The sequence below is a fragment of the Pristiophorus japonicus genome, chromosome 1, assembly GCF_044704955.1.
Source record: "Pristiophorus japonicus isolate sPriJap1 chromosome 1, sPriJap1.hap1, whole genome shotgun sequence".
NCBI lineage: Eukaryota > Metazoa > Chordata > Chondrichthyes > Pristiophoridae > Pristiophorus > Pristiophorus japonicus.
The window spans coordinates 252,947,048-252,972,192 of record NC_091977.1 but is presented as its reverse complement, the minus strand read 5'-3'; the positions used below and the strand labels follow the sequence as shown (position 1 = coordinate 252,972,192).

The window sequence follows — 25,145 nt, the reverse complement described above, 5'->3', positions numbered from 1 at the left end:
AGCCAGTTGTCGTGGTGCACATTGGTACCAACGACATAGGTAAAAAAAGAGATGAGATCCTACGAAACGAATTTAAGGAGCTAGGAGCTAAATTAAAAAGTAAGACCTCAAAAGTAGTAATCTCGGGATTGCTACCAGTGCCACGTGCTAGTCAGAGTAGGAATCGCAGGATAGCGCAGGTGAATACGTGGCTTGAGCAATGGTGCAGCAGGGAGAGATTCAAATTCCTGGGGCATTGGAACCGGTTCTGGGGGAGGTGGGACCAGTACAAACCTGACGGTCTGCACCTGGGCAGGACCGGAACCAATGTCCGAGGGGGAGTGTTTGCTAGTGCTGTTGGAGAGGAGTTAAACTAATATGGCAGGGGGATGGGAACCAATGCAGGGAGACAGAGGGAAACAAAAAGGAGGCAAAAGCAAAAGACAGAAAGGAGATGAGGAAAAGTGGAGGGCAGAGAAACCCAAGGCAAAGAACAAAAAGGGCCATTGTACAGCAAAATTCTAAAAGGACAAAGGGTGTTAAAAAAACAAGCCTGAAGGCTTTGTGTCTTAATGCAAGGAGTATCCGCAATAAGGTGGATGAATTAACTGTGCAAATAGATGTTAACAAATATGATGTGATTGGGATTACAGAGACGTGGCTCCAGGATGATCAGGGCTGGGAACTCAACATCCAGGGGTATTCAACATTCAGGAAAGATAAAATAAAAGGAAAAGGAGGTGGGGTAGCATTGCTGGTTAAGGAGGAGATTACGGCAATAGTTAGGAAGGACATTAGCTTGGATGATGTGGAATCTATATGGGTAGAACTGCAGAACACCAAAGGGCAAAAAATGTTATTGGGAGTTGTGTACAGACCTCCAAACAGTAGTAGTGATGTTGGGGAGGGCATCAAACAAGAAATTAGGGTTGCATGCAATAAAGGTGCAGCAGTTATAATGGGTGACTTTAATATGCACATAGATTGGGTTAACCAAACTGGAAGCAATACGGTGGAGGAGGATTTCCTGGAGTGCATAAGGGATGGTTTTTTAGGCCAATATGTCGAGGAACCAATTAGGGGGGAGGCCATCTTAGACTGGGTGTTGTGTAATGAGAGAGGATTAATTAGCAATCTCGTTGTGCGAGGCCCCTTGGGGAAGAGTGACCATAATATGGTGGAATTCTGCATTAGGATGGAGAATGAAACAGTTAATTCAGAGACCATGGTCCAGAACTTAAAGAAGGGTAACATTGAAGGTATGAGGCGTGAATTGGCTGGGATAGATTGGCGAATGATACTTAAGGGGTTGACTGTGGATGGGCAATGGCAGACATTTAGAGACCGCATGGATGAACTACAACAATTGTACATTCCTGTCTGGCGTAAAAATAAAAAAGGGAAGGTGGCTCAACCGTGGCTATCAAGGGAAATCAGGGATAGTATTAAAGCCAAGGAAGTGGCATACAAATTGGCCAGAAATAGCAGCGAACCCGGGGACTGGGAGAAATTTCGAACTCAGCAGAGGAGGACAAAGGGTTTGATTAGGGCAGGGAAAATGGAGTACGAGAAGAAGCTTGCAGGGAACATTAAGACGGATTGCAAAAGTTTCTATAGATATGTAATGAGAAAAAGGTTAGTAAAGACAAACGTAGGTCCCCTGCAGTCAGAATCAGGGGAAGTCATAACGGGGTACAAAGAAATGGCGGACCAATTGAACAAGTACTTTGGTTCGGTATTCACTAAGGAGGACACAAACAACCTTCCGGATATAAAAGGGGTCGGAGGGTCTAGTAAGGAGGAGGAACTGAGGGAAATCCTTATTAGTCGGGAAAATGTGTTGGGGAAATTGATGCGATTGAAGGCCGATAAATCCCCAGGGCCTGATGGACTGCATCCCAGAGTACTTAAGGAGGTGGCCTTGGAAATAGTGGATGCATTGACAATCATTTTCCAACATTCCATTGACTCTGGATCAGTTCCTATCGAGTGGAGGGTAGCCAATGTAACCCCACTTTTTAAAAAAGGAGGGAGAGAGATAACAGGGAATTATAGACTGGTCAGCCTGACCTCAGTAGTGGGTAAAATGATGGAATCAATTATTAAGGATGTCATAGCAGTGCATTTGGAAAGAGGTGACATGATAGGTCCAAGTCAGCATGGATTTGTGAAAGGGAAATCATGCTTGACAAATCTTCTGGAATTTTTTGAGGATGTTTCCAGTAGAGTGGACAAGGGAGAACCAGTTGATGTGGTATATTGGGACTTTCAGAAGGCTTTCGACAAGGTCCCACACAAGAGATTAATGTGCAAAGTTAAAGCACATGGGATTGGGGGTAGTGTGCTGACGTGGATTGAGAACTGGTTGTCAGACAGGAAGCAAAGAGTAGGAGTAAATGGGGACTTTTCAGAATGGCAGGCAGTGACTAGTGGGGTACCGCAAGGTTCTGTGCTGGGGCCCCAGCTGTTTACACTGTACATTAATGATTTAGATGAGGGGATTAAATGTAATATCTCCAAATTTGCGGATGACACTAAGTTGGGTGGCAGTGTGAGCTGCGAGGAGGATGCTATGAGGCTGCAGAGTGACTTGGATCGGTTAGGTGAGTGGGCAAATGCATGGCAGATGAAGTATAATGTGGATAAATGTGAGGTTATCCACTTTGGTGGTAAAAACAGAGAGGCAGACTATTATCTGAATGGTGACAGATTAGGAAAAGGGGAGGTGCAAAGAGACCTGGGTGTCATGGTACATCAGTCATTGAAGGTTGGCATGCAGGTACAGCAGGCGGTTAAGAAAGCAAATGGCATGTTGGTCTTCATAGCGAGGGGATTTGAGTACAGGGGCAGGGAGGTGTTGCTGCAGTTGTACAGGGCCTTGGTGATGCCACACCTGGAATATTGTGTACAGTTTTGGTCTCCTAACCTGAGGAAGGACATTCTTGCTATTGAGGGAGTGCAGCGAAGGTTCACCAGACTGATTCCCGGGATGGTGGGACTGACCTATCAAGAAAGACTGGATCAACTGGGCTTGTATTCACTGGAGTTCAGAAGAATGAGAGGGGACCTCATAGAAACATTTAAAATTCTGACGGGGTTCGACAGGTTAGATGCAGGAAGAATGTTCCCAATGTTGGGGAAGTCCAGAACCAGGGGTCACAGTCTAAGGATAAGGGGTAAGCCATTTCGGACCGAGATGAGGAGAAACTTCTTCACCCACAGAGTGGTGAACCTGTGGAATTCTCTACCACAGAAAGTTGTTGAGGCCAATTCACTAAATATATTCAAAAAGGAGTTCGATGAAGTCCTTACTACTCGGGGGATCAAGGGGTATGGCGAGAAAGCAGGAATGGGGTACTGAAGTTGCATGTTCAGCCATGAACTCATTGAATGGTGGTGCAGGCTAGAAGGGCCGAATGGCCTACTCCTGCACCTATTTTTTATGTTTCTATGTTTCTATGTATTTATTTGTAGTTGTAGCCTGAACTGTACGGTTTACAGTATTTCTCCATATATACTAATGTATATAAAAGCTATCAGGACCATGCACTGTGAAGGAAATCATTGAAAGAATAATGCTAATCCTGTAGAAGGCCAAACCCATTTAACTCCATGCACCAGGAACTTAAATGTTGGTTCTTAGGCAGGTGGGGGGGCAGATGCCTATGGAAAGTGCCTTGGTGGTGTGACTGTGACTAGTGCACTCGGAGAAAACCCAAATCGTAACAGTCCCCATAGAGTAGTATGTACTGTCTGAAATGATGGTGGGAGCAGATTCAATGGTAACTTTCAAAAAGGCAATGGATAAATACTTGAAGGGGAAAAATTTAGCAGGCCATGGGGGAAGAGAAGATGAATGGGGCCATTAGATCACTATGTCAAAGAGCTGGCACAGGCACAATGGGTCGAATGGCCTCCTTCTGTACTGTAACATTCTATAATTCTATTCCAAATGGACACTGAGATTAATCTATTTAGACTTCTACCCCATGAGGAGTATAATGATTTAGTGAGGAAAGTTTGAGGTTTGCTGGGTGCTTGTGAATGTTCCAAGTTAGAAAAAATAGCATGGTCTTTCTTTTTATATACTTTGACATTTTGAAGTGTGATGGACACTCTTAAAACTTTTATGTAGATGTATCATATAGAAGGAAATCACCACAGAAGCACTGTGCACACCAGCTTAGATAGGTCAAACTTTCCACAACGGCCCTCATAAACTCATGGATTCTGAAGTCATTCATCCATGGTTGTACACAATCACATCACACCTGTTTTTAAGACACTAAATGGGTGCCTAGACCTCCAATATGACAGGCAGCAAGTGTGCGTTCATTGTGAGCTAGATGTATACTGCCTGCCATTTTTGATCGCCAGAACTATTTAAAGGAATGACCAACTTTTGTAAATAAGGGTCCTATGCTGTTGGAGTACCCTTTTCCAATGTTGGCATTGCCCGGCATCTGAATCACCATGTGCTAAACTCACCCAGCAACCAATTAAAGGGATCGTGCCGGTTATTCATTCAGCCCGCTCTTTAATTGCTGAATATTCTTTGGCCTGTTTTTTGTCTCTGGTAAGTTAACTTTGACTGCCAGTGTTGCACTGTTTTTGGATGTCCTGTGAATAGATTGACAACAGCAAGGCTGCTCAATGCGAGGAGCATTTATAATAAGGTGGATGAATTAACTGCGCAGATAGCTGTTAACGGATATGATGGGATTACAGAGACATGGCTCCAGGGTAACCAAGGCTGGGAACTCAACATCCAGGGGTATTCAATATTCAGGAAGGATAGACAGAAAGGAAAAGGAGGTGGGGTAGCATTACTGGTTAAAGAGGATATTAACGCAATAGTAAGGAAGGACATTAGATTGGATGATATGGAATCTGTATGGGTAGAGCTATGAAACACCAAAGGGCATAAAACGCTAGTGGGAGTTGTGTACAGACCACCAAACAGTAGCAGTGACGTTGGGGATGGCATCAAACAGGAAATTAGGGATGCGTGCAATAAAGGTACATCAGTTACCATGGGTGACTTTAATCTACATATAGATTGGGCTCACCAAACTGGTAGCAATAGGGTGGAGGAGGATTTCCTGGAGTGTATAAAGGATGGTTTTCTCGACCAATATGTCGAGGAACCAACTAGAGAGCAGGTCATCCTAGACTGGGTCTTGTGCAATGAGAGGGGATTAATTAGCAATCTTGTCGTGCGTGGCCCCTTGGGGAAGAGTGATCATAATATGGTAGAATTCTTCATTAAGATGGAGAGTGACACAGTTAATTCAGAAACTAGGGTCCTGAACTTAAAGAAAGGTAACTTCGACGGTATGAGACATGAATTGGCTAAGATAGACTGGCGAATGATACTTAAAGGGTTGACGGTAGATAGGCAATGGCAGACATTTAAAGATCACATGGATGAACTACAATAATTGTATATCTCTGTCTGGGGAAGGTGGCTCAACTGTGGCTAATAAGGGAAATTATGGATAGTGTTAAATCCAAGGAAGAGGCATATAAATTGGCCAGAAAAAGCAGCAAACCTGAGGACTGGGAGAAATTTAGAATTCAGCAGAGGAGGACTAAGAGTTTAATTAGGAGGGGGGAAATAGAGTATGAGAGTAAGCTTGCAGGGATCATAAAAACTGTCTGCAAAAGCTTCTATAGATAGTTGAAAAGAAAAAGTTTAGTGAAGACTAATGTAGGTCCCTTGCAGTCAGAATCAGATGAATTCATAATGGGGAACAAGGAAATGGCAGACCAATTGAACAAATACTTTGGTTCTGTCTTCACTAAGGAAGACACGAATAACCTCCCGAAAATACTAGGGGACCGAGGGTCTAGCGAGAAGGAGGAACTGAGGGAACTGAGGGAAATCCTTATTAGTCAGAAAATTGTGTTAGGGAAATTGATGGGATTGAAGGCCGATAAATCCCCAGGGCCTGATCGTCTGCATCCCAAAGTATGTAAGGAAGTAGCCCTAGAAATAGTAGATGCATTGGTGGCCATTTTCCAACATTCCCTGGAATCTAGATCAGTTCCTATGGATTGGAGGGTAGCTAATGTAACCCCACTTTTTAAAAAAGGAGGGAGAGAGAAAACACAGAATTATAGACCGGTTAGCTTGACATCGGTAGTGGGAAAAATGCTGGAACCAATTATTAAAAATGTAATAGCAGCACATTTGGAAAGCAGTGACAGGATCGGTCCAAGTCAGCATGAATTTATGAAAGGGAAATCATGCTTGACAAACCTTCTATAATTTTTTGAGGATGTAACTAGTAGAGTGGATAAGGGAGAACCAGTGGATGTGGTGTATTTGGATTTTCAAAAGGCTTTTGACAAGGTCCCACACAAGAGATTAGTGTGCAAAATTAAAGCACATGGGATTGGGGATAAATGTATCGACGTAGATAGAGAACTGGTTGGCAGACAGAAAGCAAAGAGTGAGAATAAACGGGTCCTTTTCAGAATAGCAGGCAGTGACTAGTGGAGTACCGCAAGGTTCAGTGCTGGGACCCCAGCTATTTACAATATATTTTAATGATTTAGATGAAGGAATTGAATGTAATACCTCCAAGTTTGCAGATGACACTAAGCTGGGTGGCAGTGTGTGCTGTGAGGAGGATGCTAAAAGGCTGCAGGGTGACTTGGACAGGTTAGGTGAGTGGGCAAATGCATGGCAGATGCAGTAAAATGTGGATAAGTGTGAGGTTATTCACTTTGGTGGCAAAAACAAGAAGGCAGATTATTATCTGAATGGTGACAGATTAGTAAAAGGGGAGGTGCAACGAGACCTGGGTGTCATGGTACATCAGTCATTGAAAGTAGGCATGTAGGTACAGCAGGCAGTAAAGAAATAAAATGGCATATTGGCCTTCATAGCGAGAGGATTTGAGTATAGGAGCAGGGAGGTCTTGCTGCAGTTGTACAGGGCCTTGATGAGACCACATCTTGAGTATTGTGTGCAGTTTTGGTCTCATAATCTGAGGAAGGACATTCTTGCTATTGAGGGAGTGCAGCGAAGGTTCACCAGACTGATTCCCGGGATGGCAGGACTGACATATGAAGAAAGACTGGATCGACTAGGCTTACATTCATTGGAATTTAGAAGAATGAGAGGGGATCTCATAGAAGCATATACAATTCTGACGCGATTGGACAGGTTAGATGCAGGAAGAATGTTCCTGATGTTGGGGAAGTCCAGAAACAGGGGTCACAGTCTTAGGATAAGGGGTAAGCCATTTAGGACCGAAATGAGGATAATCTTTTTCACCCAGAGAATTATGAACCTCTGGAATTCTCTACCACAGAAAGTTGCGGAGTCCAATTCGTTGGATATATTCAAAAGGGAGTTAGATGTGGCCCTTACGGCTAAAGGGATCAGGAGGTATTGAGAGAAGGCAGGAGTTGAGTATTGCAGTTGCATGATCAGATATGATCATATTAAATGGTGGTGCAGGTTTGAAGGGCCGAATGTCCTGCTCCTGCACCTATTTTCTATGTTTCTATGTTTTGGGGCTGGAGGACAAGGAGGGTCAATAAGAAGGACAACAGAGATTTGGAACAGCTGAGACAAGAGGGTTGAAAGAGGATGGCACCACCCAGGAGGCCAGACCCACAGCGAGCACTTCTCGAACATGAATTTCATGGACAGCAATGTATGAGGCTTCACAAAGGAGGCTATCACCAATCTCCGTCACCCATGGCAGCCATTGTTTGAGCCTCGCACCAGGGCACTGCCTGTGGCTGTCATGTTCACTGTAGCTTTTAGCTTTTATGCCACGGGCTACTTTCAGGCTGCAGCAGGTGACATCAGCAATATTTCCCAGTTTGCAGTCCATCGTTGTATCAGGAAGGTCACCAAGGTTTGCTACACCTGGAGGAACATCTGCTTCTCCTTCTCTATGGACAGAGTGGAGCAGGATGGGAGAGCAGTAGGCTTTGCCCAATAGACAGTCTTCCACAAGGTGCAAGGTGTCATAGACTGCACTTACATTGCCTTTCGTGCTCCCTATAACCAGCCTGGAATATTTATCAATTCAAAAGGATTCCACTCCCTCAATGTACAATTGGCTTGTGACCACAGGCAGCGCATCGTGCAGGTCTGTCCCCAGTATCCTGGCAATAGCCATGACTCATTCATCCTGCGCCAGTCCTCTGAGCCACCTTTATTCCTACCAGGCCATCAGGTCACAGGCTGGCTACAGGGGTTCAAGGGCTATCCCTTTCAGACATGGCTCATGACTCCTGCCAGGAAACTGTCTCAGCTGCAGAGGTGGACTGCAATGAGAGCCATGCTGCAACGAGAAACATGATCGAACAAACAATTGGTTTGCTCAAGCAATGCTTCCGCTGCCTGGGTGGTTCCGGCATAGCTTGCAGATATCCAAATTTGTGGCCGATTGCTGCATGTTTCATTGATTTGCCATCATGAGGGATGAGCCCTTACCACCACTTGAGCAACAAGCTACGAGAGCTCTCAGAAAGCAGGTCATCAAAGAGCATTTCACCGAAACCATCCCTCCCGTCCCCAATACAGCAACAGTCCTACAATATTTACCACTGTCCTCATGACCAACATCTGAGTGGCTTCCTTCTGTCCAGTCTTATGAGTCTTTCCCTCACATCACTAAATTGAATAGAGGTATCCCAAACCAAGATGGCAGGCAGCTGAGCTTCCAAGACAGCTGTAAGATCTGTCAACAGATGCTCCGTGATGGTGGGAGACACTGTTGTGTTGACAGAGCTGATGGCTCGGTCTATGTTGGAGAGAGGGTGTCCATAGTCTGTGCGAAGCCTTGAGACAGGTTGGAGTTGAACTCTTCCATGCTCTGCGATATTGTGCACAAATGCGCTGGCAAGCTGCCCAGTAACGCAGCATCTTTTAGTGTATGCCCTTCAGCCTTGTTTGCAAAGCTGGGCCCTCGAAGGCAGTAGCTAAATCCTCTGCAGCAGAGGTAGTATGCAATGTCATTCTCCGGCGAGCTGGCATCTCTGTCATCCTATCCCCCTGCCTTAGCTCCTGCACACTCATGCCCAGAGATTCACCAAGTGAAGACCCTCCTCCAGCCTAGCCTCTAGACTATCTGAGCAGGTGATTGTGAGGGTGAGATAGACTGATCGTCAGGATCATTATCAGCATCAGGAAGTGCAAACTCAATATAAAATCCGATCATATTATGATCACTCTTCACCAGAGGCTTTTCTATTACAAGGTTATTAATTAACCCTGTCTCATTGCACAATACTAAATCTAAAATAAATTATTCCCGAGTTGGTGCCTCGATATACTGATCTAGAAAACTATCTTGAAGCATTCCGTGAACTTGTCCTCCACACTATTACTGCAAATTTGGTTTGCCCAGTCTATATGAAGATTAAAGTCCCCCATGATTACTGTATTACCCTTGTTACATGCTCCTCTAATTTTCTGATTCGTACCTTGGAAAAAGAAGGGAGTGTGTTAGTGATAGTCTTGTGAGGTGGTAACAGAATGTGCCTGTCATGGTGGAATAGCAGGTATGCAGTGTGTCAGATGTGAGTTGTGGGGAATTGAGCATTGCAATTGTGATGAGTGTGTGAGTATGAGCAGATAGGGGTGTAGCGAAGTTTGGTACAGTAGGAGCGTGAAGTGAAGTGGAGAGGGGTACTGTGGGTCGTGAGGCTAGAGATGGTGGTGTGAGTACAGAGAAGTGCTCTTACCTTAATAACTCGAGTAAGGTCATTGAAACTTTTGTAGCATCGCAGCCATGTCCTGGGAACTATGTCTCTGAGATTGATCTCCCCTGTGATGTCTTCCCACTGGTGCTGCCTGCAAAGCTTTCTGTGCCCTGGGGTGAAGAGGATGTCCTACTTCCTGTCTACTACCTGCACCAGAGCTCCATGGCAGCATTGGAAAACCTTGATGCCCTCTCAGTACTTGGTGCAGCCATTTTTCTATTCACAAGTGTCTCCCTGTTGTCTGCAGCCAGAGATCACCTCGCCTTTAAGAGGTGCTGGTTGCATTTAAGTGGCGGCAGAAATGCCCGATATCCGACCGCCACATCCCCCCTCCAACCCCAAACAGGCGTGCAGCCAATGAATAGCATAGATTATGATAATGAGCAGGCTACACGAATATTACCCGACCTGGAACAACACTAACAGACCTGTTTTTGGGCATGGTCGGATTTCCAGGCCAGAGTCTCTGAAATGAGAGATTTGCTGCTTAATAAGTGATTTTATGACTGGACATGGCAGTGGGCCAGCGATTAGTTACAGATGATTTGTTTAGAGAAGTCATATGACCTCAGCACTGCAAATAATTTGACGAGTGATTGTCTCCCCTGGTGCCCTTTCCTAAATCTTAAAGAGTGACAGGGAATTCTAGCCAATTTTTATTTCTGTTGATTTATGACTATTTCTGGTTCTACAAGAAGCACTGACATCATCACTGGCAAACCAGCTTGCAGGAGTCACTGAGCCTTAATTACACAAAGGCTGGGAATTAGCATGCACAGTCAGGGCTGAGGCGAGTGACTCCCTCACAGTCAGGGCTGAGACAAGTGACTCCCTCACAGTCAGGGCTGAGACGAGTGACTCCCTCACAGTCAGGGCTGAGACGAGTGACTCCCTCACAGTCAGGGCTGAGACAAGTGACTCCCTCAGGTAGTCAGGGCTGAGGCGAGTGACTCCCTCACATTCAGGGCTGAGGCAAGTGACTCCCTCACATTTAGGGCTGAGACAAGTGACTCCCTCACAGTCAGGGCTGAGGCGAGTGAGTACCTCACAGTCAGGGCTGAGACAAGTGACTCCCTCACATTCAGGGCTGAGGCAAGTGACTCCCTCACAGTCGGGGCTGAGACGAGTGACTCCCTCACAGTCAGGGCTGAGACGAGTGACTCCCTCAAAGTCAGGGCTGAGACGAGTGACTCCCTCACAGTCAGGGCTGAGACGAGTGACTCCCTCACAGTCAGGGCTGAGATGAGTGACATCCTCGACTGAATTTCCTGTGGGGACGTAAGTGAGATGTGTTTGGGCACAGGGTTTGATAGACAGGCGTAAAAGATCAAGGAAATCCAGTTGAAGCGTAATTACGTGATAAAGCACTTGCGTTCAGTTTCCCCGATCTTTTATGCCTGATATTTGCTTCACGCCCAGTGTCTGCGAGTCTCCGGCCACAAATACACAGGAAATACCAACCACTGACGTTGAACTCATTCATACCGTGATGATTGGTAATTATCTCCCCCAAGTATTATCAGAAATCACCCTTTAAATGAACATAAAACACAAGAACCATACACTGGCAACAATTCAAAGTATTGCCAAAAAATAAATCCTCTTGTGAGGTTAGGGCTTTAAACATTTGAGGCTCAGGCATGAAACAGTTACAATGATGTATCATTTTCTCCATTCACTCATGTAAGCAGAAGGTTGCACTGACTTTGTTGCTAAGAACAGCAGATGAAGGAAAATATAACGCAATGTCAAATCGCAGTGTATTATTCAATGAATTGACCACTTAAACAACACATCACCTTCGTTAGGTGTGAAATCATTTGCAGGGCAAAAGGAAATGCAGAATTAAGGACAAAACAAAGTTTAAAAAATAATGACAAGGCTTCCTGATGTGGTGCAGCACTAAATTATACAAAGCGAGGTTGTGGCAGATTCAGGATTGTGCAGTAACCATGGAGTGACTACAATGTACCTGGGCCATTGGGGAGGGAAGATATTAGCAGCATTCCTACTTCAGATCACTTTTTATTGATTCCTGTTGGAAAATGCTGCATGTGAATATTGATTGAGATGAAAATTAGGCCTAGTTCTGCCCTAGGGATCTATGGGTACTGATACGCAAATCATTTAAAGTAGTGACCCAGATTAATAAGGCCATAAAAAGCCAATAAAGCACGGATTTATTTCTTGAGGGATAGAATTGAAAAGAAAATAAGTTCTGTTGAACTTGTATCAAATCTTGGTTAGACCACACTTGGAGTACTGTGCACAATTCTGGTCTCCATATTATTAAAAGAATATACAAGCACTGGAAAAGGTGTAAACAAGATTGACAAGGACTGAGAGGTTAGACCCATCAGGAAAGATTGAACAGGCTGGGACTCGTTACTCTAGAAAAGAGAAGGCTGAGGGGGCGACCTGATAGAGGTTTTTATGAAAGGGTTCGATAGGGTAAACGTAGAGAAGATGTTTCCACTTGTGGGGGGAGATCAAAACTAGAGGCCATCAATATATGATAGTCACCAATAAATCCAATAGCGAATTCAGAAGAAAATTCTTTACCAAGAGAGTGGTGAGAATGTGGAACTCGCTACCACAAGAAGTGGTTGAAGTGAATAGTTTAGATGCATTTAAAGTGAGGCTAGATAAACACATGAGGGAGAAAGGGGCAAAAGGATATGTTGATAGTGGTGGATGAAGACTCATATGGAGCAAATGGCCTGTTTCAGTGATGTACATTCTGTGTAATGTAATTTTACGTGCTTCTAATTTCCTCTATTGTCTAATAGCCTGCTGTAACCCACTGTCCTGGCTCCCTCATGAAAAATAGCCAGTGAGATGGGGTATTCGGAGTGCTGCTGCTGCCCGTGGAACTGTACTCCTGGGAGTCCCTGGCCAAAGATCACTCTAAGTGGAGGAAGTGCATCCGGGAGGGCGCTGAGCACCTCGAGTCTCATCTGTTTGTTCCACCTGTGACAGGGACTGTGGCCCTCGTATTGGACTATTGAGCCACCTAAGGACTCATTTTAAGAGTGGAAGCAAGTCTTCCTCGATTCCGAGAGACTGCCTATGATGACTCCAACACAAGTAGGCAACTTCAGAAGAGAAACGAAAATTGGGAGACAGAAATCGGCATTGGCTTCTCACTCACATTGCCGAAAGTCATATTCACCTCCCGTGGGGAAAATAACTCTATCCTTATGAAGCAAGGAAATAATTTGACAGGAAATGTCAATTTAAAATATGCTATCACATCTTAATCTTTGCCACTTTGATCCTCCTACTGTCCTGATCTTCTCAATTTGGTTGGGTTTATTAAAGCAGGACATGGCAATATGTGAAGGACAATTAGGTCACAATATCCTGTTTTAGACTAGAATTCTCGGCAAATTATTTCTATCCTTTAAAGAAAAACATCACGTTTTAATTATAATTCTACTTCAGCCTAAAGCCTACAGATAATACAACAGTAAATGCAAGCTTACTGGATTTGTGTCTGATCCGTACAAAGCTATGTGGCTGGTCACCCCGAGCGTGTCCCTGAGGGAGCTCCCCCATGATTAGTTGTCCATATGCCGGGAAAAAGGTTTCCTGAGCGGCCACCCGCACAGTACAATCGAGATTCAGCGCCTTATCGTAATCAAACGTAAGCACATTCTTGTCGATTGAATTAGATAAACCGTAAAACTCTGTGACTTCCAATGGTGTCGAGCCCAGCTGGATGATGTTACAGTCTGAATCAAGTAACCGAACATTAAGGATGAATATTTCCGTGAAGGTTTCTGACTCTGTAAACCTGGAATCGAAAACACACAAACAAGCACAAGGGGGCAGTTAAACATTGAAACCGACGACAGTTAAATGAGATTTTAAAACACAACAAGGTCTTCAAAAGGTCATTTCACCGGTGACAGCCTTGCCAACAGCCTATAGGGTAGAAATTCACCTCTGCCCGAAAAGGGGCACACCTTCCATTTTTTTAAGTTTTTCTCCGCCACATGGGTTGTGATGGAGGTGCCGTCGATATTCGGCACTTGGAATTATTTTTTGGTGGGGGCGGATATAGTTGCGGCTGAGGGGAGAAAGTGCCCATGCAGCGGCTTGGCCGCCCCGATCATTCATCAGCATAATGATGTCAGTGCATCGCGCTGGCGCATCACAACATCTCTCCCCTTCAGTTAAAGGGGAGAGCCGCTGCAAGCTCTGCATATTTTTAAGTTAGGTCCACTGGGCCACCAGGGAGGGTTTCAGCTGGGCCTGGCACCCTGTTGGGGGCCCAGCTAAACCCGGGGGGATAATTGTCGGGCCGACTTGGCAGTTGGCCGACAATAAAAAATAAAATGGTGTTGCCACCAGCACCACCTTCCTTTTAAGGGCAGCCATGCCGCCGACCAGCAAGGACCCACAAGGAGTGCCCTGACACAAAAAGCTGTTGGGGGCACCGAATGGCAGCAAAGCCGTTCCTGCAGGGCAATTCCGAAATCAGATATTTCCTGCGGGGCAAATTCGGGAGGGGGTTGCCGCCAGTCGGTAAGGGCAGGCCGCGGCAGGAAAACGGGCAGATCGGTCCCCTACACCACTCCAAACCTGAGGATGGGCAATTTGCAAAATGGCGGCCCCTCCACGGAGACTTGGAGGCCAGTCCACACCAACCCATGGCTGCTGCTTTCAGGGTGCCAGAGGCCTTATAGAAAAGAGCAATTTCAGACCCTATGTTTATCAGTAAATGATCATCCAAGTGTGAAGTGTGGTCGGTGGAAACAATTCCCACATAACCAGTACTATCTCAGCCATGTCATGTGCCATGCGGTGATGTCAGGCGGAAGATGGGCTTTCAGACAGAAAGTCCGAGAAAGTCAAGAACTCCACTGCCAAAGCTGCAACGACACAGAGAACAGCTCACTTGCCCACCCGCTTTCGTGGCCGGGCAGTGGTATGTGGTGCAAGTCGATTAACAGACAAAAAGAAAGCTAAACTACTTCATTTCTTATCAAGCCTCATTTCTACAGTTCCATGACTGATTGTCCTTTTATGACTTCTCTTGGAAAACATTCAATGATGCCAGTTCTCTGGACTTTTTCAGACAGTGCTAACATTTAAACTCCAGAACAGAGCATAGATGTCCTTCAGATTACGTTTCAGAAAATCGCTTATTATATTGTTATAAAATTCTACATTTTCTGATCAAGGCTATTTTAACACTGACCACAAAATCTAGGCTTATATTTCCTTATGAATAACCAAAATCCCCACTTCTCACTTGCCTGTAAAGTCTGAGCATGACTTGGTCCTTATCCAGAATTGGACAGCCGTTGTGAGTATATTTCACTTCATTGGGTAGGAAATGGCAATCAAACACCTGAAAGATTTTGCACAGGGTAAACATAAATGGATCTGAAATTATTTCATGAAATTCCATTTTTTTTAAATAGTCCTATGGCTTTAGTTAAAGTGTCCAACTTCTATGTGAAGTGACTCACATTTTATAGAATCATAGAAATTTATAGCACGAAAGGAGGCCATTTCAGCCCATTGTGTCCGTGCCGGCCGACAAAGAGCTATCTGGCCTAATCCCTGCAGGTTACGGCATTTCAAGTGCACATCCAAGTACCCTTTAAATGTGGTGAGGGTTTCTGCCTCTAACACCCTTTCAGGCAGTGAGTTCCAGACCCCCACAACCCTCTGGGTAAAAAACTTTCATATTATTCATATAATAAATAATTCTATTGATTATTGTAAACAATGATTAACATTCATTTAATAAAAAATTAAAAGAAAATATGCAATATGCCGCATACTGATTTGGCTGTGTTACCCAACATTGCACTTGTTGCCAGACATTTCAGCATATTGCCGCAAAAAAATTTTTAATCACTATTTTGTATCTATATGTTACTACTTTATATACACAGCCGGATTTCAAAGCCACAACACCTGTGCTTGCAGGTAACCTCAGGGCGAAATAGGCATCTGCACAAAACATTTTATTCATGATTGCAGGGTGCTGTTAATTTTTAGAATATTTCAATTCAAAAAAGGATATTTGTTCATGTGCGTGATCTGAACTGTCTTGCTCTGTCCCGGGCCCGTTTCCAGAGATTCTGTCTGATCTTGTAGGAATGGAGCCTCCACCTGCCCCAAAAACAAGGCCGCTGGTGCGTGAGGAGTGGAGCTGGGACTCCGACTGCTGGGAGTTCCCACATCCCCAGCCTAGCAGAGATCCGATGGATAACTCAGTATGTCTGGTGAGATACAGCCACAGCACATTTTGGGACTACTTGGGTGGTCCACGTCTGGTCCCCAGAATATTGAGGAGCTTTTATTGTTCAAATTTTAGCTCCCTTCAAAAGAACCAAGGAAGTGAGTGCTGTGATTATCATGGACAACGGACTTTCAGGAGGAATACAATAACTCAAATTAATCTTCGATCTAGATTCAAACCACTTGGAAAAACAAACTGAAATCATCAGGAATTTTTCCACTTTTTTTTTTAACTATCTCAATATACAAATTTTGTCTCTTGTGTTCTAAGTGTCAACAACATAAATCATCTCTGCTGTTAATCACAAGTGTTGTCTAACTGTCTTTGCAGTAAAAATTGAGTGGAAGCAGAATTGACAGCAAACCATTCTTCTTCGTTTTGGCTTAAAATTCAGTTCATGCTTTTTCTTCTGAGAAAGACAGTAAACCATTTCTGGGGCTAAAGAGTACTATTTTGTATTTAAAAACTTGGAAACTTTGTAAATGCTGGACTTTTGAGTATTTTATGGTGCCAGGAGCAACACTTGGGTAACTAAAAATGAAGTGCCAAGCTGGTGAAGCTATAATACAGGGCTACATGTATGCAAAATTGCAGTAGCAGCATGCTATAGTCAGAGCTAAGTGATCCCTCAACCAAATCAGATCAAAGCTCTGCAAGTCCTGCCACATCCAGTCGTGAATAGTGGTAGACAATTAAACAACTAACAGGAGGAGGAGGCTCCATGGACATCCCCATCCTCAATTATGGCAGAGCCCAGCACAGCATACGAATGCAAAAGACAAGGCTGAAGTGTTCGCAACTGTAATGTATTATCACATGAAATAAAAACAGAAAATGCTGGAAATCTCAGCGGGTCAGGCAGCATCTGTGGAGAAAACAACAGTTAGCATTTCAGGTCAGTGACCTGTTCTGACGAAGGGTCATCAACCTGAAAGTTTAATTCTGCTTTCTCTCCACAGATGCTGCCTGATCTACTGAGATTTCCAGTATTTCAGATTCCAGCATCTGCAGTATTTTGCTTTTGTATTATCACATGGTTTGGTATGAGCATGCTCAGTTCGCTCTGGCCTAATAAACAAGCATGTGGACCAGCAACTCATCGTGCCTCTGTCCTTCAGTTGTTCTATCCAAGTATATTACATTTTGGCGACGAGGATGGGGTCCCAAAACTATTTTTAGGGATCATCGAAAGACACAGTGTTCAACCTTCAAGTATATTTGTGATACCTAAACTGAAGTTTTGTAATGTTTTACCGTTAATGTTGATGCAGAATCCTCTTGCTTCACCTTTGCCTGCATGTATACACAGTAGCAGTGAGATTGATTCTTACAGGTACACAGGTAGCATGCTGAGTCACTGTTCAATGGGATTGGGACAATCATGGCCACACCTACGGGATTCATTGGCAGCCTCGGCATGTATGATCGAGCTTGCCAACCATTCAGTTCTTACATTTTTTTTTAGGGGCCATGACATTATTGAGACCGTAGGTGCAGATGAGAATGTTCAAAATAAAGTAATCCATGAATGGAAGAAAGCAATTTTTCTAATCGAGATCGGGCCAGATGTCTACGGAACGTTGACAAACCTACTCACGTCAGGGTAAGCGAAGGATGTGTCGTTTGAAGACATTGTCGAGAAACCCGAGGACCATTTCGACCCAAAGCGATTAGAAATAGCAGAGAGCCATAAGTTTGGTACCAAAAACAAGATGAAACCATCAGAGAGTACATTGTAACTCTTAAGAACCTGTCTTTGCATTGTAAATTAGGCACATTTTTGGATCGTGCGTTGTGAGATAAGTTTGTGTGTGGATTAGTGGATGGGCGGACACAGTCCCAGTTATTGAACACTCCGAAGCTAATATTTGACACAGCATGCAGAATTGCCCTATCTATGGAGATGGCGTCTAAGAATGCTAGGGAGCGCCGTTCAACTCAAGTGACTAGTGCAGCTGAGGTCTACAGTCACACAGGCACCGCCAAACCCAAAACTGTGCGACCATGTCAAAAGTATGTTGGTGAAAGCAGTTCAGTGAATTGTTAGCGCTGCAATGGAAATCACTGACCACAGTCCTGCCAATATAGAAATGCGAAGTGTTTTCACTGCCAGAAGCAAGGCCATATTTCAACAACAACAACTTGTATTTATATATCGCCTTTAACATAGTGAAATATCCCAAGGCGCTTCACAGGAGTATTATGCAATAAAAGTTTGACACAGAGCCGCATAAGTAGAAATTAGCGCAGGTGACCGAAAGCTTGGTCAAAGAGGTATGTTTTAAGGAGAGTCTTGAAGGAAGAAAAAGAGGTAGCAAGGTGGAGAGGTTTAGGGAGGGCGCTCCAGAGCTTGGTGCCAAGGCAATAGAAGGCAAAGCCACCAATGGTTGAGCGATTATAATCAGGGATGCTCAGGAGGGCAGAATTAGAGTAGTGCAAACATCTCAGATGGTTGTGGGGCTGGAGAAGATTACAGAGATAGGGAGGGGTGAGGCCATGGAGGGATTAGAAAATATGGATGAGAATTTTGAAATCGAGGCGTTGCTTAACCAGAAGCCAATGTAGGTCAGTGAGCACAGGGGTGATGGGTGAGCGGGACTTGGTGCAAGTTAGGACATGGGCAGCCGAGTTTTGGATCACCTCTAGTTTATGTAGGGTAGAATGTGGGAGGCCAGCCAGGAGTGCATTGGAATAGTCAAGTCTAGCGGTAACAAAGGCATGGATGAGGGTTTCAGCAGCGGATGAGCTGAGGCAAGGGTGGAGACGGGCGATGTTATGAAGCTGGGAATAGGTGATCTTAACTATGTTGCAGATATGTGGTCGAAAACTCATTTCAGGGTCAAATATGACAACAGGGTTGCGACAGTCTGGTTCAGCCACAGACAGGATTTGGGGAGAGGAATGGAGTCAGTATCTAGGGAACCATGATTGTGGCGCAGTCCGAGAACAATGGCTTCGGTCTTCCAAATATTCAATTGGAGAAAACTTCTGCTCATCGAGAACTGGATGTCAGACAAGCAGTCTGACAATTTAGAGACCGAGGCGCGGTCGAGTGAAGTGGTGGTAAGGTAGAGCTGGGTGTCATCAGCGTACATGTGGAAACTGACCCTGTGTTTCCGGAAGATGTCACCAAGGGCAACGTACAGATGAGAAATAGGAGGGGGCCAAGCATAGATCCTTTGGGGACATCAGAAGTAATGATGTGGGAGCGGGAAGAAAAGCCATTGCAGGTGATTCTCTGGCTATGATTAGATAGATAAGAATGGAACCAGGTGAGTGCAGTCCCACCCAGCTGGACGACAGTGGAGAGGTGTTGGAGAAGGATAGAGTGGCCAGCTTGCATAACTACATCTAAAGCAGGAAATAAGAACCATTCTAGTGGCAATGCAAAGCAGCGACAACAAAAGGGAAGATTTCACAATATTGAAGTGAACACACTTGAAGTTGAAGAACTAGGCATCAACAGTATCTCATCATCATCATAGGTGATCCCTCGAACGAGGATGACTTGCTTCCACATGAGTTCACAGATGTTTCAATGAAGGACCTGATGTTTCAGTCCTGAACTCCAATTGAGGGGGTGGAAGATGCCTTTGCGTGGATTTTTTTTAACGTGTGGTGACCGTTGCACATCAGCCACCACACAGGCTTGACAGAGCTAGGCCTTTATCCAGTGGCAAGGGTTAACCAGGACGACTGGAGACCAGCTCTGCTGCACGGACCTAGTGCGCACTTATCTCAGTGTGGGCTGGCCCATGCTGCCCATGGACCCTTGGCTTCTCTGGGCCCTGTAACTTCTTTTTCTGCACCTCTGCCATGATCTCGTGTTGCTCCTCCGCCACAAACATCTGCCGCACCTCCGCCACGATCTCTCACAGTTCCTCTACCACGATCTCTCACCGTTCCTCCGCCACGATCTCTCACCGTTCCTCCGTCATGATCTCTTACCGTTGCTCCGCCCTGACCTTCCCGCTCCTCCGCTGTACCTGGGCCCCGCCAATGATCCTGCCCATGCTCCAAACAGCGACCTGGGTTTTGATATGGGCGACTGGGTGAGGTCATCAAAACCCAGGTCGCTGCAGTATCGATGCCACTAGCGGCAACACTAGCAGTCGTGAGAAGGACTTCAGTACAAAACAGTTGATCAACGAGCAATATATCGATATGTGTATTGACATAGCGGCAGACTGCTCTATCATGAGCAAGTAGACATATGAAAGTAAGTTTAATCTAGTACCACTTACAGAGAGTTGCATAGAGTTAAAAATCTGCTCCGGAAAACTCCTAGAAACATGTGGCAAATGGAATGTACAGTTCAACACAATAGCCGGTCAGTAAAGCTGCCTATTATTGTAGCGAGTTACAACAACAGGCCAACTCTCAAGGGCAAAGATTGGTTGAGAAAGTTAAAACTAAATGGGAAAAATGTCTTCAGTGTAGATGCTTCAAAGAAGTGACTCGACACAATGCTGAACAAGTGCGACAGCATGTTCACCGACAGTTATGAGGGCATCACTGGGTATGTTGCGCATCAAGTCCAACGTGAAGCCTGTCTTTTGTAAGGCAAGGCCAGTCCCCTATGCATTGAAAAGTCAGGTGGAGGAAGAGCGAGTGATGCTCAGAGCGAATAGAGTGCTAGTAAAAATTGACAAAAGTGAATGGGCTGCCCCAATTGTGCTAGTGCCCAAAGCAGTCAAAACTGTACGCTTGTGTGGTGACGACAAAGTTACTAGCAACCAAGTAGTTGACAATGAGCCGTACCCATTATCTACATCGCAAGATTTGTATGCTACACTCTTTGGGTCAAAGGTTTTCTCCAAGCTTGACCTATCACACGCTTACGCTCAGCTGAATGTTGACAGAGTCAACAGAATCTCATCATCAACACTCACAAGGGACCAAGCTACCATATGGTGTAAAGACCTCCCCCAAAATCTTCCAGGCTACGATGGACAAGATTTTGCAAGAAGTTCCAAATTGCTTATACAATCAAGACAATGTACTGATTGCAACAAGCAGCGAGGAAGAAAATCTAGAATTGTTAGATATGAAAGTAAGTTTAATCTAGTACCCCTTACAGAGAGTTCCTTAGAGTTAAAAAAACTACTCTGGGGAACTCCTAGAAATATGTGGCAAATGAACTGTACAGTTCAACACAATGGCCAGTCAGTAAAGCTGTCTATTATTGCAGCAAAGGTTGAATGGCCACAATGTCGAATTGAAAAGGAGCAAATGTGCTTTTGTGCAATCCAAGTTTGTGTACCATGGTCTAAAAGTTGATGCAAATGGCTTGCAACCAATGAAGGAAAAGGCTGATGCTGCCATCAAAGTTCCAAAGCCACTGAACATGTCTGAGTTAAGATTGTTCCTTGGAATGGTCCAGTACTACACATGTTTCTTACCTGAGTTAGCGACCATGTTAGCTCCATTGCATGAGCTCTTCAAGTAGGATGTCCAGTGGAAGTGGACAAACGCAACAGGTAGCTTACGACGCTTGTAAGAGAAGTCTCTCTGGCAATGCTCTATTTGTGCACTACAGCACAAACCGAGAGTTTAAGTTAGCATGTAATAATTCCAGCTATGCGGTGGGTGCTGTCATAAGCCATGTAATGGATGATGACCAAGAGAAACCAATTGCGTACGCATGCCGAACCCTCACAAAGAGCGAAAGAAACTAATTTCAAATTGAAAAGGAACCACTCGCCATAGTGTTTGGAATCAAGAAAATCCAACATTTCCTGATTGGCAGAAAGTTTACCCTGATAACTGATCACAAACCGCTCCTAGCAATATTGGGGCCCAAATCTGACATCCTTGCAATGGCCGCATCAAGAATGCAACGTTGGATAGTGTTGTTATCACAATAAAACTACACGATTGACTATCGCACTTCAAAGCAAAATGCAATTGCAGATGCTTTGACCAGGTTGCATGAGGACTCGTGTGTTGGGAGTGAAAGTGCGAATTTCATGGTAGGTTCAGTTGACAAAGACTTTCCCGTGAATGCAACTGAGATTGCAGATGAGACTCAAAAGAGTGTCTGAAAACATCTGGAATGGACGGACTGATTTGTGTACGGACACAGAATTGAAACCATTCCATAACGGTCGTACTTGTGAACAAGGTCGTATCAAGTGGGGAAACAGAGCGGTGGCACCTACTTCTTTGAGAGATAGAGTTCTGGCCGAACTTCATACTGAACATCCAGGGATCATCGGTATGAAATCAATTGCAAGAAGCTTTGTTTACTGGCCTGGATTGGACAGCGATCTTGAATCACATCAGCAAAATTGCAGAAACAAACCACCCAAGACTCCAACCCATGACCAAGTAGACCTTTTCAGCAAGCACATGTAGGGGCCGAAATTGCTCTCTGTCCAAAATGGGGTGCACCTACCGATCTTTAAGTGTTCCATCCGCCCCAATGCATGGGGCGGACAATCCGGGGAAATTCAGCTCTCTGGTTATTTTTTGGAGCGGGGCAGATGTAATGTCATCAGCGGAGTGGAAGTGCGGGTGGATCGGAATGGCTATCGCTCCGAGTCATCAGCGCCGTGCTAATGACGTCAGCGCGATGCAGACATGCCGCATCGTGTTGACGCGTTACAACGTCCCTCCCCTTCAGTTAAAGGGGAGGGCCATTGCGAGCTCTGCAGCCACTTTAGTGGCAAACACTGGGCCACCAGGGAGGGTTTCGGCTGGGCCAGCAGCCCGGTAACCAAGAAGGGGTACCAGGCTGCCTGTTGATGGCCCGGCCGAACCCATGGCCACCATTGTCAGCCCGACCTGGCAGTCGGACACCAATTAAAATAAAATAGTGGCCGTGGCAGTGCACCCTCCCCTTTAAGGGCGGATGTGCCACCCAACCACAAGAAGCTTCCCACTGCGGAAAGCTGTCACTGGGCACCGAGCGGCAGCCAATCTGCTCCCGCGGGTCAATTTCCCACTGCGGGGCGGAAAGGGAGTCACCGTCGGTCGGTAAGGGGTTAACGGGGCTGTCCGCCACAAACTCCACGAGGGCAATTTTCAAAATGGGCACCCCCCGCGCCGACCGAGCAGTGAGTACTTACCGACCCGTGGCCGTCTCTCTGAGGTGGTCATGACTCTCATAGAAAGGGGCAATTTCAGCCCTGTAGATTTCTGTGAGAAAGCAAATGATGATTTCCTGCTACTTGTAGATAGTCACTCAAAGTGGTTTGAAGTGAATAATATCGGTTCAACAAGTCTGAGTTAGAAACAGGATGATCTTTGAGCTTGGAGCCAAAACAAAACAGCCTGAAAATTGGTTCAAAAACAAAACCTTCTGAAAGGAGATCAGGCAAGCTTCACAAACCTGTTATTAAATTGGATTTGTAGTTCATTTAAAAGAAAAAAAGCCAGTTTTTGTTATGTGCTACATTTAATGTAGGAAAGTTGGCACCATAGGTTTGTTGTATTTGAGAGGGGAAAACAACCACTTTTTTAAGGGGGAAAGCAGTGTAATGTATTGTCACATATTTGGTATGAGCAAGCTCAGTTCACTCTGGCCCAATAAACAAGCACATGGATTAGTAACTCATCGTGTCTCTGTCCTTCAGTTGTTCTACCCAAGTATATTACAACTGAGAATTTTAAAATCGAGGCATTGCCAGACTGGGAGCTAGTGTAGGTCAGTGAGATGTAAGGCATTAAGACATAACATAAGAACATAAGAAATAGGAGCAGGAATAGGCCATTTGGCCCTCGAGCCTGCTCCTCTATTTAATACAATCATGGCTGATCCAATCATGGACTCAGGTCCACTTCTCTGCCCGCTCCCCATAACCCATTATTCCCTTATCGGTTAAAAAACTGTTTATCCCTGTCTTAAATTTATTCAATGACTTCCACAGCTATCTGAGGCATGAATTCCACAGATTTACAACCCTCTGAGAGAAGAAGTTCCTCCTCATCTCAGTTTATTCTATTATGCCCCCTAGTTCTAGTCTCCCCTATCAGTGGAAACATTCTCTCTGCATCCACCTTGTCTAGCCCCCACATAATCTTACACATTTCGATAAGATCGCCTCTCATTCTTTTGAATTCCAATGAGTAGAGGCCCAACCTACTCAACCTTTCCTCATAAGTCAACCCCCTCATCTCCGGAATCAACCTAGTGAACCTTCTCTGAACTGCCTCCAAAGCAAGTATATCCTTTCTTAAATATGAAAACCAAAACTGTACCCAGTATTCCAGGTGTGGCCTCACCAATACCCTGTATAACTGAAGCAAGACTTCCCTGCTTTTATACTCCATCCCCTTTACAAAAAAGGCCAAGATTCCATTGGCCTTCCTGATCACTTGCTGTATCTACATACTATCCTTTTGTGTTTCATGTACCAGGATCGGCAGGTCCCGCTGTACTGCAGCATTCTAATTTCTCCAAAGCTCTCTGTTCATTCTTATGGTGATGATCTTAAACACCAGAGACTTGAGCATATAATCTCAGCTGAGCCTTCAGTGCAATATAAACAAACATCATCAAGCAGATTTATCTCATTGCTGTTTATGGAGCCTTCCTGTGCATAAATTGGCTGCAGTGTTTCCGTGCACAGTTACTGCACTTCTAAAAGTACTTTGTCAGTTATGAAATGTGGGCCATCCTGAGCTCCTGAAAGGCACTTTGTAAGAGCAGCTCTTCATTTTGCATGGCCTCTACTCACTGGAGAGTTGCTAGATAGTTTTTAGATTGTGTGTGATGGCTGAAATGTGAGGGACAGGAAGTGTACATATAAGTACATTTTGATAATAATATAAGAAATAGGAGCAGGAGTAGGCCATTTGGTCCTTCGAGCCTGCTCCGCCATCCAATAAGATCATGGCTGATCTGATCTTGGCCTCAACTCCACTTCCCTGCCCACTCCCCATAACCCTTGATTCCCTTATCCTTCAAAAATCTGTCGGTCTTCGCTTTAAATATATTCAATGACCCAGCCTCCACAGCTCTCTGGGCTGGAGAATTACAAAGATTCACGACCCTCTGAGTGAAGAAATTTCTCATCTCCATTTTAAATGGGCGACCCCTTATTCTAAAACTATGCCCCCTAGTTCTAGATTCCTCCACGAGGGGAAACATCCTCTCTGCATCTACCCTGTCAAGCCCCCTCAGAATCTTATATGTTTCAATAAGATCACCTCTCATTCTTCTAAACTC

The 25,145-nt window shown here is 44.9% G+C and overlaps 1 protein-coding gene across 1 annotated transcript in view; it reads right to left on the bottom strand.

The window, feature by feature from the left end:
• The window catches only part of frem1a (Fras1 related extracellular matrix 1a), a 352,151-nt gene that overhangs the window by 306,181 nt on the left and 20,825 nt on the right, over positions 1 to 25,145 (bottom strand). The window contains 3 exon segments of the mRNA XM_070877990.1: positions 12,733 to 12,759; positions 13,168 to 13,507; positions 14,976 to 15,070. Coding sequence (XP_070734091.1) covers positions 12,733 to 12,759; positions 13,168 to 13,507; positions 14,976 to 15,070 — 462 coding nt within the window.